The sequence below is a fragment of the Solanum tuberosum genome, unplaced genomic scaffold (assembly GCF_000226075.1).
Source record: "Solanum tuberosum cultivar DM 1-3 516 R44 unplaced genomic scaffold, SolTub_3.0 scf00088, whole genome shotgun sequence".
Classification (NCBI taxonomy): domain Eukaryota; kingdom Viridiplantae; phylum Streptophyta; class Magnoliopsida; order Solanales; family Solanaceae; genus Solanum; species Solanum tuberosum.
Window position 1 is genome coordinate 948,036 of NW_006239011.1, and position 17,560 is coordinate 965,595.

Sequence of the window (17,560 nt, forward strand, 5' to 3'; positions counted from 1 at the left end):
AGAACTTTGAAATTTTGCTTACAATTTTAGATTTTGTTCATTAATTAGTAATCTCGTGTATGCTTAGTCAATAATACAAAGTTTGTCCCAAGGAAGCTTCCCAGAGGTTGAACTAAGAGCTTGTTGTGATATATACACTGCTATTGAATTCGAGAGTTGCTCTGCCAAATTTTTGTATTTGGTTCACATTCTTGACAATGTTAGAGATATCAGTTCGACAAGTATTTTTATGTTTTCCTTTTGCAGATTATTGCTCTTTCATCGAAGAAGCTTAAAACTTTGTCACGACCCAGACCGTCGTGATAGGCACCCACACTAAGTCTCCGGTGGGAGAACCATTACTACAATCCAAATCAAGTAACTAATCTAAAACTAAGGCATTTAAGTTAGGAAAGCAAGTTAAATACTAAGGAAAGAAATATGGAGTTCCCATAAATTCCAACAAAAGTCTAACAACAAACTAAACAATGCGAAAAATACACATAGAACCTGAAAGTCAATGTACGAAAACATCTAAAGTTCAACAAGTCTAAACAAGAAGAGATACAACCCCAACAAATTAACTAATCAACTAACTAGAAGAATCTAAGTCCGAAATGTGGAGTGGACGGAAAGAGAACTCATGGCATCCCGTAAGAATTGGCTCACCCTTGAATTCGAACGACAATCACTGTTCTTCTAAGTGAGGTCTGTCAGTAGCCGCTTGAAGATGCCCTGTACTCAACAAAATAAGATCAAGTGCAGTATCAGTACACAATCACAGTGTACTGGTAGGATCACTCGGCTATCCCACTAAGTGTAACATAAGCAAGTCAATACAACACTATAAACATGCAAATATTGATTATCACATGCTCAACAATATACACAATTATTACAAGTCATTGGTCATCTCATGGGACCCAAACCCAAACAGTCAACATGCCGGAACATGGTACCCGATCAAAATTTTATGCCGGAACGTGGCAACCGATCCCATAATTATGCCGGAATGTGGCAACTGATCCAAGTTAGTTATGCCGGAACATGGAAACTGATCCATACAACACACCACAATCACAATCACAAGTATCTTCTCAAGTCCATACAACAAGTCATGATTCATCTATCTCATTTACAACAAGTGTGATCAATCATGCAACATTCGCATACATGCAAGTATCATAATGAAGCAAGAACAAACATACATCACACAATCATAGAATCACGACCATCACCTACCTCGAAACAAGCTTGAAACCCTAAGAAACTTGATCCTTCCCTTTCGGAATTCATTCCGTTGGTTCTTGGTCTACAAACAATCAATACAATATGGGAATCAATAAACAATCACTAATTACCTGAATTGCTAACAATTCTATGAACCCTAGATCATACTTATGATCCCAAGCACCCAAAATAGGGTTGTTTCCACCATAGAATCTAGATCAAAACTCTTCCCTATCGATAATTACCCATTCTATTATGTTCCATGGGTCGAAAAATGGATTCGGGGAGTGAAAAGCTTACTTTTAGCCTCAAGAATGGTAAAAAACTATTAAGAGTCGCATGCGGTCCGTTCCTTAGCTCTAAAAATCAAAAAGTGCAGAATGAGGTCGTTTAGGGGTTTATTTACGACCTTAAGTCGCGTCAAACCTGCCACAGCGGCCCTCACCCCGCTGCCGCGATAAACACCCCTGCAAAGGCAGCATGCACGAACCAGTGAGCTATTTTAATAAATCCAAGACCCCCATTTCACAGCACACCTCTAACCAACGACGTTCAGAAAATACACTTCACTCTAAGATCAATTTCGGGAGTTCTACTCGCACGAATTCAATTCTGTAAAGTCATACGGATTCCTTAACGAGTTATCTAACTACTCATGTAATCAAAATCGTAATTAACTCCTACGATTGTTACCATAGTTCCCTACATCTTAAAGACTCTGATTTTATCCAAATCTGGACTAGGTTGGGAAATTCCAAATACTACGAAAAGTTTTCCGGTCCCAAATTTTCCCTTGTTGGCATTTCTATAACGACTGGAACAGGTCGTTACAATATATACCAATTTACCCATCACTCATCCCCGAGTGATAAAACTTAGAAAAAATAGGCTAAGGAAGGAATGAAGTAGTACCTGAATCGATGAACGATTGGGGATACTTGTCTCGCACGTCCCTTTCGATCCCCCAAGTAGCTTCCTCAACTGGACGATGCTTCTATTGAACCTTCACGGACTTAATCTCTTTGGTCCTCAACTTGCGCACATCACGATCAAGAATTGCAATTGGTTCCTCCTCATATTGTTGGTCTTTGTCTAACACAATTGAGTCTCATTTAATGATGTAATCCCTATCACCGTGATATTTCTTCAACATGGGCACATGAAATACCGGATGAACTCACAATAGATTAGGAGGTAAATCCAATCTATATGATACCGGTCCCACACATTCAAGAACCTCAAATGGACCAATGTATCTAGGACATAACTTACTTTTCTTACCAAATCTCATCACCCTTTTCATGGGTGATACCTTAAGAAGAACATTTTCACCAGTTTGAAATGTCATATCTCTTACCTTATGATCTGCATACTTCTTATGTCTACTCAGGGCTTCTAAAAGCTTAGCTTGAATTCTCCTCACCTTATCTTGATCATCCTTCACTAAATCAACCTCCAAAGGTTTCACATCCCCAGCCTCGAACCATCCTATGGGTGATTTACACCCCTCCCATAGAGTGCCTCAAATGGTGCCATATCTATGTTGGAGTGATAACAATTATTATAGGAGAATTCACACAAAGGTAGGAACGTTTCCCAATGCCCTCCAAAATCAATCACACAAGCCCTCAACATGTCTTCTAATACTTGAATAGTCCTCTCTGACTGCCCGTCTGTCTGTGGATGGAAGGTTGTACTAAAAGTGAGTTATGTGCCCAATTCATCATGCAATTTCCTCCAAAACTTGGATGTGAATTGGGTACCACGGTCTGAGATGATAGAGAGGGGAACCCCATGCAACCTCACTATCTCTTTCACATAAACTTTAGCCAATTGTTCAGCATTATAATCTATTCTTACCGAAATAAAATGGGTCGACTTGGTCAATCTATCAACCACTACCCAAATAGAATCAAACTTCCCCAAAGTCTTGGGAAGACCAACCACGAAATCCATGGCTATCCTCTCCCACTTCCATTCCAGAATTGGCATTCTTTGAAGAAAACCTGCAGGCCTTTGATGTTCATACTTCACTTGTTGACAATTTTGACACTTCACCACAAACTCCGCTATGTCTTTCTTCATGCCCGGCCACCAATAAATTCTCTTCAGATCTCTGTACATCTTGTTCACACCTGAATGAATAGAATATCGCGAACCATGAGACTCTGCCAACAATTTCTCAATCAAGTCATCTACTCTAGATACACATATTCTCCCTTTAAAATTGAGCACACCATCCGCATCAAGAGTGGTCTCTTGTGCCTTACCATTCACAGACTTCTTTCTAAGCTCCTCCAAATTCTCATCCTCAAATTGTTTGGCCTTGATCTCCTTAATGAATGTGGCCCTTACTTCAATACTAGCTAATACCCAACCTCTTTCTGAGACGCCCAACTGCATGAACTTAGATTCTAAGGTCTGAATTTCCTTAGCCAAAGGTCGTTTCGATACACTCAAGCAAGCTAAACTATCCATACTCACCGCTTTTCAACTCAAAGCGTCTGCCACTACATTAGCCTTACCCGGATGGTATTGAATGGTGACATCATAATCTTTAAGTAACTCCATCCACCTTCTGTCATGTCCCAAGCCTACACCCTGGACGTGACCGGCACTCGGAGACCATCGCTGGCCCCAAGCGGACCCTTGGTCTGGCTTACATAACTCAGCGGAAGACTTAACTCAACAGAATAAACTCATTACAATAAATACTAGCTAATACCCAACCTCTTTCTGAGACGCCCAACTGCATGAACTTAGATTCTAAGGTCTGAATTTCCTTAGCCAAAGGTCGTTTCGATACACTCAAGCAAGCTAAACTATCCATACTCACCGCTTTTCAACTCAAAGCGTCTGCCACTACATTAGCCTTACCCGGATGGTATTGAATGGTGACATCATAATCTTTAAGTAACTCCATCCACCTTCTGTCATGTCCCAAGCCTACACCCTGGACGTGACCGGCACTCGGAGACCATCGCTGGCCCCAAGCGGACCCTAGGTCTGGCTTACATAACTCAGCGGAAGACTTAACTCAACAGAATAAACTCATTACAATAGTTTAAATGATAACCTCTTAGCCTTATTTCGATTATACGGCTGGGTTCTAAACCAAAAAGGGCATTTGAAAGAAGAGCAAGTATTAGTAGCATAACAAAAAAGCCTTTCTCGTCATTAATATATTTGCTCGTGGCAATTGTGACCTCTCGGGAGAATCGATGACTGCATCAAAGATGCGGTGCTAGTACATCTGAGAGCTTTTGTTTTGTTTCTTCGAGACAACAAAACAAAAGGACAACCCTCTCTATATCTCGGTCTCGGTTTAGCATCATATATCATTGAGCATTTTTTTTTGTTGTATATACGTTGTTATCTTATTTTTGGGTGTTTTAAATTATTTATGTTATTCTACTAACTAGTATATATGCCCACGTAATGCGCAGATAATATTAAATAAAATATTATGTTATATTTATGCTCGAATATATAGTATACACTTGTATACATGAAATTTTTTATTTAAATTAGTGTATCAACTATCACCACGTCAATCAACTTTTTTAAATAAATATGTATAGCATAGTTTGATCCCATTAATGACAATATATTTCATATCGGTAAAATTTTTGCTTATTTTTGGAGTTTTTTTAGTTGCTTCACGTGATGCTCTTCAACATTTTTCTTTGTTTTAAAATCTTATTTATTTATGTTCTTTCATTCTATTGATTAAATTCTTTCATTATTTAAATTTGTTGATAATAATTTTAGCATTATTTAATAATAGTGTAATATAATAGATGAAAATACGCATAGAACTTTTTAAATGTAATATTCAATTATGATAAAATCAATTTAAGTACAACATAAGTTAATATAATACAAACCAATCTAATGAAGTATATGTTTTACAATTTATAGTTAATTTTTATAATAATACTCATTAACTCTAGGGTATCTATTTAATATCACAACTACAATTTTATTTAGAGAATCTTATGAAAATGTAAAATTTGACTCAAACCATCTTCTTGGTCAATAATTTCCTTCTTTATTATATTTTGAATATGATTGATACTCCTTTGTTCTAAGAAGTCCACCTATAAGTTATTAGATTTTATTGCAAGTCATCAATTACAAACAATATCAAAACAACACATGAGTTAGAATCACTGTACTCTTTTAATTAAATACAATGCATTTTTTTCTTATAATCTATATATATTTGAGTTGAGAGAAATATAATAAATGAAAAAGATCAATACAAAAAAAAAAAATTGTAGTTACCAATAATGATTAAAAGAGGATCAGTTTGTTATTCTTATCCTTATCCTTTCTATTTTACCTTTTACCTACATTTATTTTCTTCTCTTTTTTTCATTTATCTTCTTTTCTTTGTTTCTTTCTTTTATTCTCTTTTATTTGTTTGTTAAATTGAAAAAAAACTAATTTTTAATAAATGTTAGTAAATAAATAAATAAATTGCAAACAGATATAGGTCAACTTCCATTTATATTATATATATAGAGAGATAGTATTATTATCTTTATTTATATATAAATTAAATGTAGTTAAATATATATATAACATCTGGAAAGATAAATTTGTGAAATAGTAAGAGTTTATTTAGAATTCTATAATCATAAGTTTCTAGTTTTAATTAAGTTAATAATTCTTTCTCTTTTAAAAATATAATATCTTCAAATTCAAATACTTCTAATCTTTCAATTGAAAATTTTCATTAGTTTCATCATTCATCTGCATATTAAAAAAAAAAGTTAAAAAATTATAAATATGAAATACGCAGTAAATAAAGAATCATAAATTATATGTAAATACATCCAACACAGTTTGATTTTGAAACAAAACATAAGATGAAAAAAATAAAATATATATTACATGCTTGACATAGTTATCAGATATAGTTTTAAAAATGTTTCTCCTTCTTCAACTACATATATTCATCACAGAAATGGCTTGATCCTAACTTCATCAATGGATAATCTTCAACATCTAGAACTTTCAAAATAAAGTACAATTATTGATAATGTATACCACATAAAACAGAAGAAAAAGAGAGGAACTATGCTAAAAATTACCTTCCCATGAACAATATGGATTATTATTGCTTTGAATTTCCTTTATTGAGATGCATTTTTTTTCTTGAAAAAACTAAAGAAAAGACTATCAAAAATAAATTTACTAAATTAATACGGTTGAGTTTTTTTTTGGGGTAGGAAGTTAAGTAAGTGGGTGAGGAATTTTAGGAATAATTATATGTTGTTGAAGTTTATTTTATATATTAAAAACAAAATATATTTTTAAAAAAGGAACAACTAATGAGATAGCTTTAGAAATTGTGTAGCTATGGATGTGTATCAGACAGTTTTGATATAATAATTTCTTATATTTTTCTGTTTATATAATAATATTTTCTTTACAATATTTTATATTGCTTAAATATGCTTTAAAGTTATTTAAACGTTAACTTTAAAAAATTGAATTGATATTGTTATTTATTTTTAAAATTGAATTTATACATTAAGTTCCAAAACTGTTTTTTTTTTTAAAAAAAGAAGTTGTCTTATATTGTTATTTGTTTTTAAAATTGAATTTAAACGTTAAGTTTCAAAACTGAATTTTTTTTTAAAAAGAAAACTGTTTTATATTGTTGTTTTGTTTTTAAAATTGAATTTATTATTTAAATTAACTAAAAATATCAGTTTTAAAACTAAAATGTAAGAATAATTGTGGTACTGACATGTGACGTTTTTTCCTCTCCTATTATATATAGATAGATAATTTTCTTTATATAATACTATTTGCGTTTATAAATTTATTTTAGTTTAAATTTAGAGCTCATGTAATTTCTCTTACTTATAATTTAACTTTTTTCTTAATTATTACTTTATAAATTGAGCATATCAATTAGTGTAAATGATACAAATTAATAGCATAAACTTTTTTATATATCCACACAAAACTTCATATAAAAAGCATAGAAAATGTAAGTCTAAATTCAAGAAAGAAAGTAGAAGTTATATTCAATTCACACATTTACTAATTAATTAATATTTCGTACAAAAGTTACATTAAAAATTAAAAACAATAAATACACAAGAGAGCTCAAATATCAATTAATTTGTATAGAAACTGAATAAATTATGTAATTCAAACACTACAGAAATATGAAGAAGTTAAAAGTGAATATCAATTATTTCATAAATCAATATGTGGATGAGATTTGATTTTCAATAAACAATATGAAAAGTTTGGACAATAAATGATAATAATTATTACTTTTATTCTTATAAACTAATAAAACAAATAAGAAAATAGATTTTTTTTTTAAATTGGTTCAATATTTGTTTTATTGCCAACTTTAATCATGAAATGAAATAAATATAAATGGATGTTGAGATTATTTTTGGAGAGTTACGATTTTTCATTTGTTTTAATTTATTTATCGAGCAATTATCTTATTCTTGACTAATTATGTAAATATTTTTAATTTTTTGAAAATTAGATAAAAAGAGAAATCGCATATTAGGAGAGTTGAAGGGATAGTTTAATTTTTTTTTTCAAGCTATTTTGAAATTATATTTCATTAGACAACTCTATTTTAATAATTTTTCATTCCTTAAGGAGAAAATAAAATATTTGAGTGATAAATATTTATGCCTTTATATTTATAATAAATAATAGGAACAAGTGGAGTAGTAAAGTTTGAGATGTTTAAATTCTTACAATAAGAATAGAAATTAATGAAGGGAATAGTAATTGAAACATTTTTAATAGTAATAATAAATAGAAATATAGTGAAAATTACAAAAATAAAAAATAAAGAAAACATAAATAGGATCATTGGCCAAAGAGAGGTGTCAAATCACTTTTTTTAATATTTAGCTTTATATAATATATAGATATACAAAAAACAAATTCATTCTTCATGAAGAAATGAAAGGTTGGAGTTAAATATTTAGGCCTTTAAATTCACAATAAAGAATAGGAATAAGTAGAATAACAAATTTTGAGACATTTAAATTTTTACAATAAATAATAGAAATGAATGGAGATAGTAGTAATTGACACTTTTTAATAATAATAATAAATTAAAATATAGTGAAATTTATCAAAAGAATAAGAAAAAAATAAATAGGGTCTTTGTCTTTTTTTTTTTGAAAAAAAAAACGACAGTATTGCATATAATGTTTTTTGTTTCGTTTTAGTTTTTTCTTAAGAATTATATTGTTGTCAATTTTTTTATTCATTTCTTGAATAAAGTTTTTTTTCTTTTTGTAAGTTATCAAATTTTCACTCTTTAAAATGCTTCTAATCGTAGTGTCATATTTAGGAATGCATTTCAACATGCAAACAAACAGTAACATCGAGTACATAATATTCATTTTTGAATGTTGCAAAAAGGTATCATAGTAAAAATTCACAAGAACCAATCATAATTTAACCTAATGAATTATGTATGTATAACTAGTCATATAAAAGAAAAATGAAAAAAAATTCTTTATCAAGTTTCTCTTTTTTAGTCTTCTGATTTACCTTATTTATCATTTTATTCTCTTCCCATTACATTATAAAAATACAACTTCAAGAAAAAAGAGAATGTAAAAATGTATAATTAAGAGAGTTTTAAAATATATTTTAACTTCTTCAATAAAGTACATAAATGAAATATAGAGAAGATGAAAGAAAGACTAAAAAAAAGTCAAATTACTATAATAATAATTTTATTGTATGACTCTAAATCATCTTCTTCTGAAATTCACAATTTTGTCTAATTCTTTATCTTCCTCAACCTTCTTCTTCATCCCTACAAGCACAAATTAAGAATATACTTATATGAAATTGTTAGTTACTCCATAATTTTATTTGTATTGAGTTTATTCAGTTTAGTTTCAAAGATTAGTTAAATTAACTAAAAAAAAAAGAAAATCACATAAATTATTAAAGTAAAAAAAGTACAATTTTTAAAATTAAAAGAAGCATTTTTACCTCACAATTTTCTCTACTTTTGTATACCTCAACTTTCTTCTTCATCCCTACAAGCACAAATTAAGAATATACTTGAATGAAATTGTTAGTCACTCTATAATTTTATTTGTATTGTGTTTATTCAATTTAGTTTCAAAGAATAGTTAAATTGACTATAAAAGTAAAATAATATCACAGAATTTATTAAAGTAAAAAAAATAATAAAATTAAAAGAAACATTTTTACCTCACAATTTTCTCTACTCTTGTATCTTCCTCAACTTTCTTCTTCAACCCTTCAAACACAAATTAAGAATATACTTATATGAAATTGTTAGTTACTCCATAATTTTATTTGTATTGAGTTATTCAATTTAGTTTCAAATATTAGTTAAATTGACTAATAAAATAAAATAATATCACATAGATTATTAAAGTAAAAAACATAATTTAAAAAATTTAAAAAAACATTTTTACCTATAGATTCTTTCCGAATTTGTTGAAAGAAACCATATGATGTGATGATTAACATTTTCTTCTCCACCCTAATGTATAATATGGAGGTGGAGAAGTGAAATAGTAACTTTGAATGAAAATTTTCTTGATACGAAATATGAATTTATATTGAAAAAAAGAAGGAATACCATAAGGTGTCATTAACTAATAAATTTAATTTTGAAGGTTATCAAAGATTAAAAAAATTGAGTTATGAATATTATTGAGATTATATAAGTTGAAGATGTGTGAGTTATTAGTAGTTATTTCTTATTTTATTAAATACACTAAATATATATTCTAATAGTAGGTGAAAAGTTGTGTAATTGAATGTGAAGATTTTTTGAGATATTAAAAATAAAATAATTAAATAATGAAGGAAAAAAATGGTCAAAACAGGTTAAAAAAAGATAAATATGAATGGAGACCATAGAAATGTGTCACATCACATTCTGTATATTTATCCTTTATATATATATAGAGACAGAGAGAGATAGATTCTCTTTTGTTAGATTAGGCTCATCAATAACCGTTGACACTTTTACTAGTTCAAGTTCTTGCCTTTTATTTCACTATTGTCGTATGTTTTTTTAATATTTTTTTTTTGCGAAATTAGGCTTATCATTAACTGTTTGGTACTTTTACTTGTTCAAGCTCTTGGTTGCTCTCGAAAAGCTTAGCTATATATTTTTCTTCTTTTTTTCTAAAAGAATATGGTGTGGATTTGTGTGAAGGACGTCTCGATAAAATTAGTAGTCTAACACCAAATTATAACAAGAAGTCTTATGTATTTACAAACATGCCCAAAAATATTATTAATTTAGGTTAAATGTTTTATTAAACTGATATTATTTATTTTAAATAATAAAATTTTATCAAATAATAATTTTATTTTGTTTAAATTAATTTCTTTAAAAGTATTTTATTAATATAAACACCCAAATATAATTTTATTTGAATTGCATATTGATTATGCTTATATAATGGTGAATTATTAAAAAACAAACTGTCTTAATCATTCAATGTTGAGATCTAGAAACAATATTTTAATCATTGAGACGTCTTAATCTTAACGAAAACAAATAAAACATAATTTGATGTGAAATTTAAAAAATAAAAAAGAACTTAGAGGGTGGGGTGGCCGGTTGATGGAAAGAAACAAGGCACCGGGATGAGAGAGGGAAAATCCGGTTTAGTAGGTGAAAGTGAGGTTGAGGAGAATTGTGGTTGGGCTGTGAACCAAACCGGTCGAAGCGATAGTGAAATAATCGGGTCAACCCGATCTTTAGTTGTAGTCTTGTAGAATCGTAACCGGTCATCTTTCGACTCTCTGTTTGTGTATAAAAGAAAAGAGAGAAAAAAAACCCATCTTCAAACCCTAACTCGGTTGGTTTGGTTTCTCCCATCTTTCGACCGTGGAGGAACAAGTAAGTTTTTAAATTATTCAGCTTTGTTCGTTTATATAGATTGATGGGTTCTAATTTGGAACCAGTGCCAGTTACTTCACAAAAACATGACCCAGCATGGAAGCATTGTGAAATGTTTAAGAATGGAGAGAGGGTACAGTTGAAGTGTATATATTGTGGCAAAATATTTAAGGGTGGTGGAATTCATAGGATTAAAGAACATCTTGCAGGTCAAAAAGGTAATGCATCTACTTGTTTGAGAGTTCAGCCCGATGTTCGCCTTCTAATGCAAGATAGTTTAAATGGTGTTGTAATGAAGAAGAGAAAAAAACAGAAACTTGCTGAAGAAATAACAACTTATAATGCTGGCACTGCCACTAGTGACATTGCTGCTGAATTTACTGATACTTGTGGCCTCGATACCCAAGTTGACTTGCTTCCAATGCCGCAAGCTATTGAACATACCTCTAATTTGTTTTTGAATCGAGACCAAGGACCTAATAATATAGGTGCTAGGAAGAAAAAAAGTAGGATTAGAAAAGGAGCATCTTCCTCAAATAATAATGCTATGCTTCTACCAATTAACCAGTCCAAAAGAGTGAACAATCATGTCCATATGGCAGTAGCCAGATTCCTTTTAGATGCTAGGGTGCCTCTTGATGCTGTAAATTCTGTTTATTTCCAACCCATGATTGATGTGATCGCTTCCCAAGGACCACAAGTTTCTGCCCCTTCTTACCATGAACTAAGAAGCTGGGTTCTAAAAGCTTCAGTTCAAGAAGTGAGGAATGACATTGATCAATGTTCAAGCACCTGGGCAAGGAGTGGTTGTTCTGTTTTGGTTGATGAGTGGATTACGGGAAAGGGTAAAACACTGCTTAACTTTTTGGTCTACTGCCCCGAAGGGACAATGTTTTTGAGGTCTGTCGATGCGTCTACCCTAATTAATTCCACGGATTATCTATATGAGTTGCTTAAGGAAGTAGTGGAGGAAGTTGGTGTGAGAAATGTGTTGCAAGTAGTAACTAGTAATGAGGAGCGATACATTATTGCTGGGAAAAGGCTCACTGATGCTTACCCTACACTCTTTTGGACGCCTTGTGCTGCTCACTCCATTGACTTGATGCTCGAGGACTTAAAAAAACTTGAGTGGATCGATACAATAATGGAACAAGCCAAGTCAATATCAAGATTCATCTACAATAATAACATTCTCTTGAGTATGATGAGAAAGTTTACCTTGGGAGTTGACTTAGTTGATTTGGGAGTTACACGCTCTGCAACCGACTTTTTGACACTAAAAAGAATGGTAAATATCAAACACAATTTGCAATCAATGGTTACTTCAGTGGAGTGGGCGGAGAGCCCATATTCAAAGAAACCAGAGGGGTTTGCCCTGCTAGATTATATTGGTAATCAGTCCTTTTGGTCTACTTGCAGCTTGGTTTGCCGCTTGACAGATCCCATCTTGAGGCTTTTAAGGATGGTCAGTAGTGAGGAGAGGCCTGCGATGGCGTACGTTTATGCAGGGGTCTATCGAGCAAAAGAAACAATTAAGAAAGAGCTTGTCAATAAGAAGGATTACTCAGTTTATTGGAATATTATTGATCACAGGTGGGAATCACTTCAGCGTCATCCTCTTCATGCTGCAGGGTTTTACCTCAATCCCAAGTTTTTCTATACTACTGAGGAAGACGTGCACCTCCATATCAGATCACTTGTATATGATTGTATAGAGAAATTGGTTCCTGATCCTAAAATCCAAGACAAAATTGTGAAAGAAACTACTTCTTACCTCAACAGTGCTGGAGATTTTGGGAGGAAAATGGCAGTAAGAGCCAGAGACACTCTTTTTCCAGGTTAGTGCCATTTCATGAAATGAATGCCTGTATACACCTTCTCTCTGTGTTGTTTGAAATCTTCAGACAATTAGTGATTCAGTTAAGTTAGTTTATCTTACTTGAATATTACCTCTTACCTTCCATTCTGGGATTTCCTTTGCTGATAGTGTGCCTAATGAACAATATCTCCATCCCTCTTCGACCTAACCTCTCTTTTATAGTCCAATGGTGACTATCACTGTAAGAAATCAGTACATTCAAAATGAATTTACATATTTTCATCTATCTCTTGTTTAGTTCCCATTTCTATCTAGTTTGGTCAGCTTATGTTGACAGCCTTTTATTTGTATATGTATGGTTGTAATGGGATGGATACGCATTTTCTACTCAAGATCCTTTTGTCAGAGAAATATTTTCTGTTAATGCCACAAACTAGTTCGAATCATGCACTATTGCATAGTGTATCCTTCTAGTTGCAAGAGACCATCTATACAAGTTTGCATTTGCTTGGATAGGATGCAGGTCAAGGTTTCAAGCTGCGTGAGTCGTTAACTAGTTTCTCTCCCATCGATTTTGCCATTCTGTTTACTTGAGATTTGACTTCAAAGATTGTGGAGAAAAATTCTTGTTAGTCTAAGTATGAAATATTCTTTAGTTCAGGAAATTATTAGAGTTCAGCAAAGCAAATTAACAAGTAGTAATGTTGCGTCATGCTCCTAGTATACTGTATCTTTGTCTATTTCAGAAAAGTGAATTAAGTCATTATGTTGTAATTCTTGCAGCTGAGTGGTGGTCAACATATGGTGGAGGGTGCCCAAATTTGGCTCGCTTGGCCATCCGTATTCTCAGTCAAACATCAAGTTTGATTAGGTCTAAGCCAGGTCGAGTTCCTTTAGAAGAGATGCATGAAACAAAAAATTGCATTGAACATCAAAGACTTAATGATCTTGCTTTTGTTCAGTACAACCTGTGGCTGAGGCAAAGGTAAAGGGAGAAATTGACATATTGTTCTCCTTTTCTTGAGATGTAAAAGAGTATGTCTAATTTATTGCTTATGGCACTAGGAAGAACCTGGAGCCGGATTGTATGGACTCCATTTCCTATGAAAAAATGGAAGTTGTCCATAATTGGGTTTCCAGGAGGGAACAAATCTCGGAGGACTTGGAAAGTTCAGACTGGATGACCGTTGACCCTCCTTTGGGAAGCATAGCTCCCTTAGGTCCATTAATTGATGATATTGAAGCATTAGGCGCAGGTAACTTATGTTTCTCATTTAGGAAATCTTTGTGAACTGCAATTTTTGATGACCATCAATACTTGCCGCAGGTTTCGATGATTTTGAAATTTTTGGTGGGCCAAAAGATAGTGAAGAAGAGATTGGAGAGGAGAACACTGTAAATGAGTAAACTTTTGCTATAGAAGATTTTTTGTTCTGTTGGAAAGAAATGGGAAGATTACGCTGAGTCCCACATGGAAGCTATTGGAGTTTAGCTTTAAGCCATAACTCATTGCAGTGAGCAATATTGAGGATTTTGTGCCGATGTTCTGCGTCCATATGCTCTTCCTCTACACAAACTTGGTTTCTTCGTGACTTCCCCTTACTCACCGATAGCAATCTCATGTAACATATGACAGGGACATTAGTTTTTAATTTTTTTTTTAAGACTGTTGCTTGTTGGGGAGACCTTGTTTGTTGAATGGTGTTGACCAATTGAGGGTCTGGGATCATTCAGAGAAGTGATTTGTGTCTCAAAATGCAAAGAAGCTGGTATAACTTATGCATATCTGGAAATTGCGTCAAAGTTTGAGAGTTTGCAAACTGAGCCTGAATTTACATGTATTTTATGTTCATAATTGTGAATATCAACTGCCTTTGAGGTTATCATTGGTTTCATTAGCTTCAGCTTTATTGGCGTGTAGACGAAATGGTATTACTGGCCACTTACTTCTCTTTTCTTTTTGTCATCCTTTCTTTTCCTGAGCTTTGTCAATGTTTGCTGAACTTATTGAAAAAAAGAGAAGGATCAGCAAAGTTGTGGCAATCGAATGTTATATACAGTGGGGCTGCCTGATATGTCCAAATTACACCTCTTAAATGAGATATAAAGTAGTCGTCAAATATAGAAAACGAGGTTGAAGTTGAATTCCACAGAGAATATAGTGTGGAATATGTCACTAGTGGGTATTCGACTGGTAATCTTTTATTTCAAGGGGATTTCAAACATGTAAAGTAATAGTATTTGCGTTGTCTTATAAGTAACCACATTGATGGGAAGTTTATTTGTTTGTATTTAGATAGTGAAATGAAGCTAGGTCAGTGTTCCTCTTACATCACGCTACCATATATCGAGCCTGGAGTTCAGATAGAGAAGAAGGATTTGAATGTAGCTGCCCGATAGTGGTTTAGATTTATTAGCAACACCTTGATGCCTTCTCAGAACAAGTCCATACTCCGTCATCCTAAGGCGGCCTTGTTGGGATGCATCATTGAGTGGGATAGGCTGAATCTCAAGTTGATTATGGAGCAGGAGATGGACATGAGGGCCAAGCAGAGTCAGACTTCACTTCCTTTCTCAGTGTTGATCACAAAGTTATGCCGACGTGCTAGGGTGCCTTTTGTAGAGAAGAGGGATGTGAAAGTGAATCCCACTTCCTCTACTGACATCCGGAGGATTGAGGCCGAGTACACTACAGACGAGGATGAGAGGAGGAGAGCTGCACCAGTGGACACTTCCCCGGTTGTTGATGTGGAGATGCTAGAGACAGACACATCCCTTCCTACTCAGGCAGGCGAGCCTTTAGGTACCCCTAGCACTTCTACTATTGTTCCTTGTTCATCTGTTGTTGCTACTACTTCTACTGCTGTTGCTTCTTCCCAACCCCATTAACCCAGGTGATGCTATTCAAGATAGGCCATCTGGACCAATCGGCTGACATACGGGATTCTCGAGTAGAGGCTACTATCCCCAGTAAGATTGAGAGGGCTATTGCTTCCACCTTAGCTCATATCTGAGCTTAGTTGAGAGAGCACAGGGAGTTGATTACCGCGCATGGCCTATCATTATATGCCCTCACGGTGAGAGTAGAGGCATGTGAGCAGAGTGGATGCCAGTTGACTGATGTGATGGTTTTGAGAGCCGATATGACTAGCTTGAGACATGATGTGGATGATTTTAAATCCATGGATCTATCTATGTTTTTCGGCACAGTGAACATTCCCGAAGTCCCGAGTACAGAGTTGCCAGCCATTTCTGAGATCCCTCCGGCTACTACAACTAGAGATGCTGTTGTGGCTGATGATGATGCCAATTTGGATACTCCCGAGACTGATGAGGAGGAGCTTGGTACCCATGATGCAGCAATATATGATGACCTGGATGGCCTAGAGGGCGCGATGGTACAGACAGCCATGGAGGCCTCTCTTAGGGACACATCGATGGTGGGCTCTAGTGGAGCAAATGATGGAGCTGAACCGGTCACTAATGCCCAGATTGAGAGAGTCCTGGATGTGCAGAGTTCACCTCAGGCTTATCTTGACAAGGGGATGTTGACTCTATTTAGTTTTATTTTGAGATTGTTCATTTCTGTTACATTGAGGACAATTGTTATTTTTGTTTGGTGGGGTGAGGTATCTTCATACCTGCCTCTATTAGGTTGTTTTTGTGAAAGTTTGATATTTGTTAGCCAGTTATGCTTACTTTGTGTAACTATGGCTTTTTGGTTTTTAATGTGAATGTTGGTTTTTGATCCAATGGCTTTTTGGTTTTTAACGTGAATGTTGATTTTTGATCCAAATTTAAAATTTCACCTCTTGATGTTTGTGAATGTGGCTATTTTATTGCATATTTAAGTATCGGTTGCGATCAGTACCGATGACTTGAATAGTGATCTTCATTGAATGATATGTTCGTGCAAATCCAATGAGGTAAATTTGAGTTGCATAAGTCATGTGTGAACTCTTAGCATCTCATTGTGACTTGCCAATTGTTGAAATGAATCTTGTGATGATCGTTGCACGTGAGTTGAAGTTGTAGAATCTTGATTGATGATTGTGTTGAATGCCTTGTGTGATGAGATTGTCTTGAAATATGTTCTTGGTAATACCTAGAACTTGGCCCGTTAGTCCAATCGACAAATGTAGGAGAATGATAGAGATGATCTTAGGCAAATTTTTTGGAGAGTGAACCAAATCGCTAGTATACCTCTTTGTGACCAACTTGTGAGAGTGTGAACCTAGCTTGGCACCATTTGAGCCTAACCTTTTCTTTGAATGAAACATGAGCACATTTGACCTCTTTCTCCCATCACCTAAAACCTTCATGAAGCATTGGTCTGTTTGAATAGCCAACTTAGGCCAAATGCCTAAGTTAGGGATGTGGTGGAAAAAAAGGCAGTCAAGAAATTTGTAAAAATTTTCCCTTGGTGGATTGTGTTGAAAAAAGATGGAGCCTCTCCATATATAAAAAAAAAAAGAGAAGAGAAGATAAAGATTGAAAAAGAAAAAGAATGTTGCAGTAAAGTTTGTGCAATGGATAAAAGAAATGGGGTATCCAATGAATCATGCTTAAAAGAACATAGGGTGAATTGTGAAAATCAAAATGAGTGAAAGAAAAGGAGAAAA

At 33.4% G+C, this 17,560-nt stretch overlaps 1 protein-coding gene across 1 annotated transcript; it reads left to right on the top strand.

Moving 5' to 3' along the window:
- The first annotated feature begins 10,841 nt into the window (after positions 1-10,841).
- LOC102591442 (uncharacterized) lies at positions 10,842-14,848 on the top strand. Its single transcript, XM_006346758.2, has 4 exons — positions 10,842-12,957; positions 13,722-13,923; positions 14,004-14,194; positions 14,266-14,848. The coding sequence occupies exons 1-4, from the start codon at positions 11,163-11,165 to the stop codon at positions 14,343-14,345; spliced, it is 2,268 nt and encodes a 755-aa protein (XP_006346820.1). The 5' UTR covers positions 10,842-11,162; the 3' UTR covers positions 14,346-14,848.
- The last annotated feature ends 2,712 nt before the right edge of the window (positions 14,849-17,560 follow it).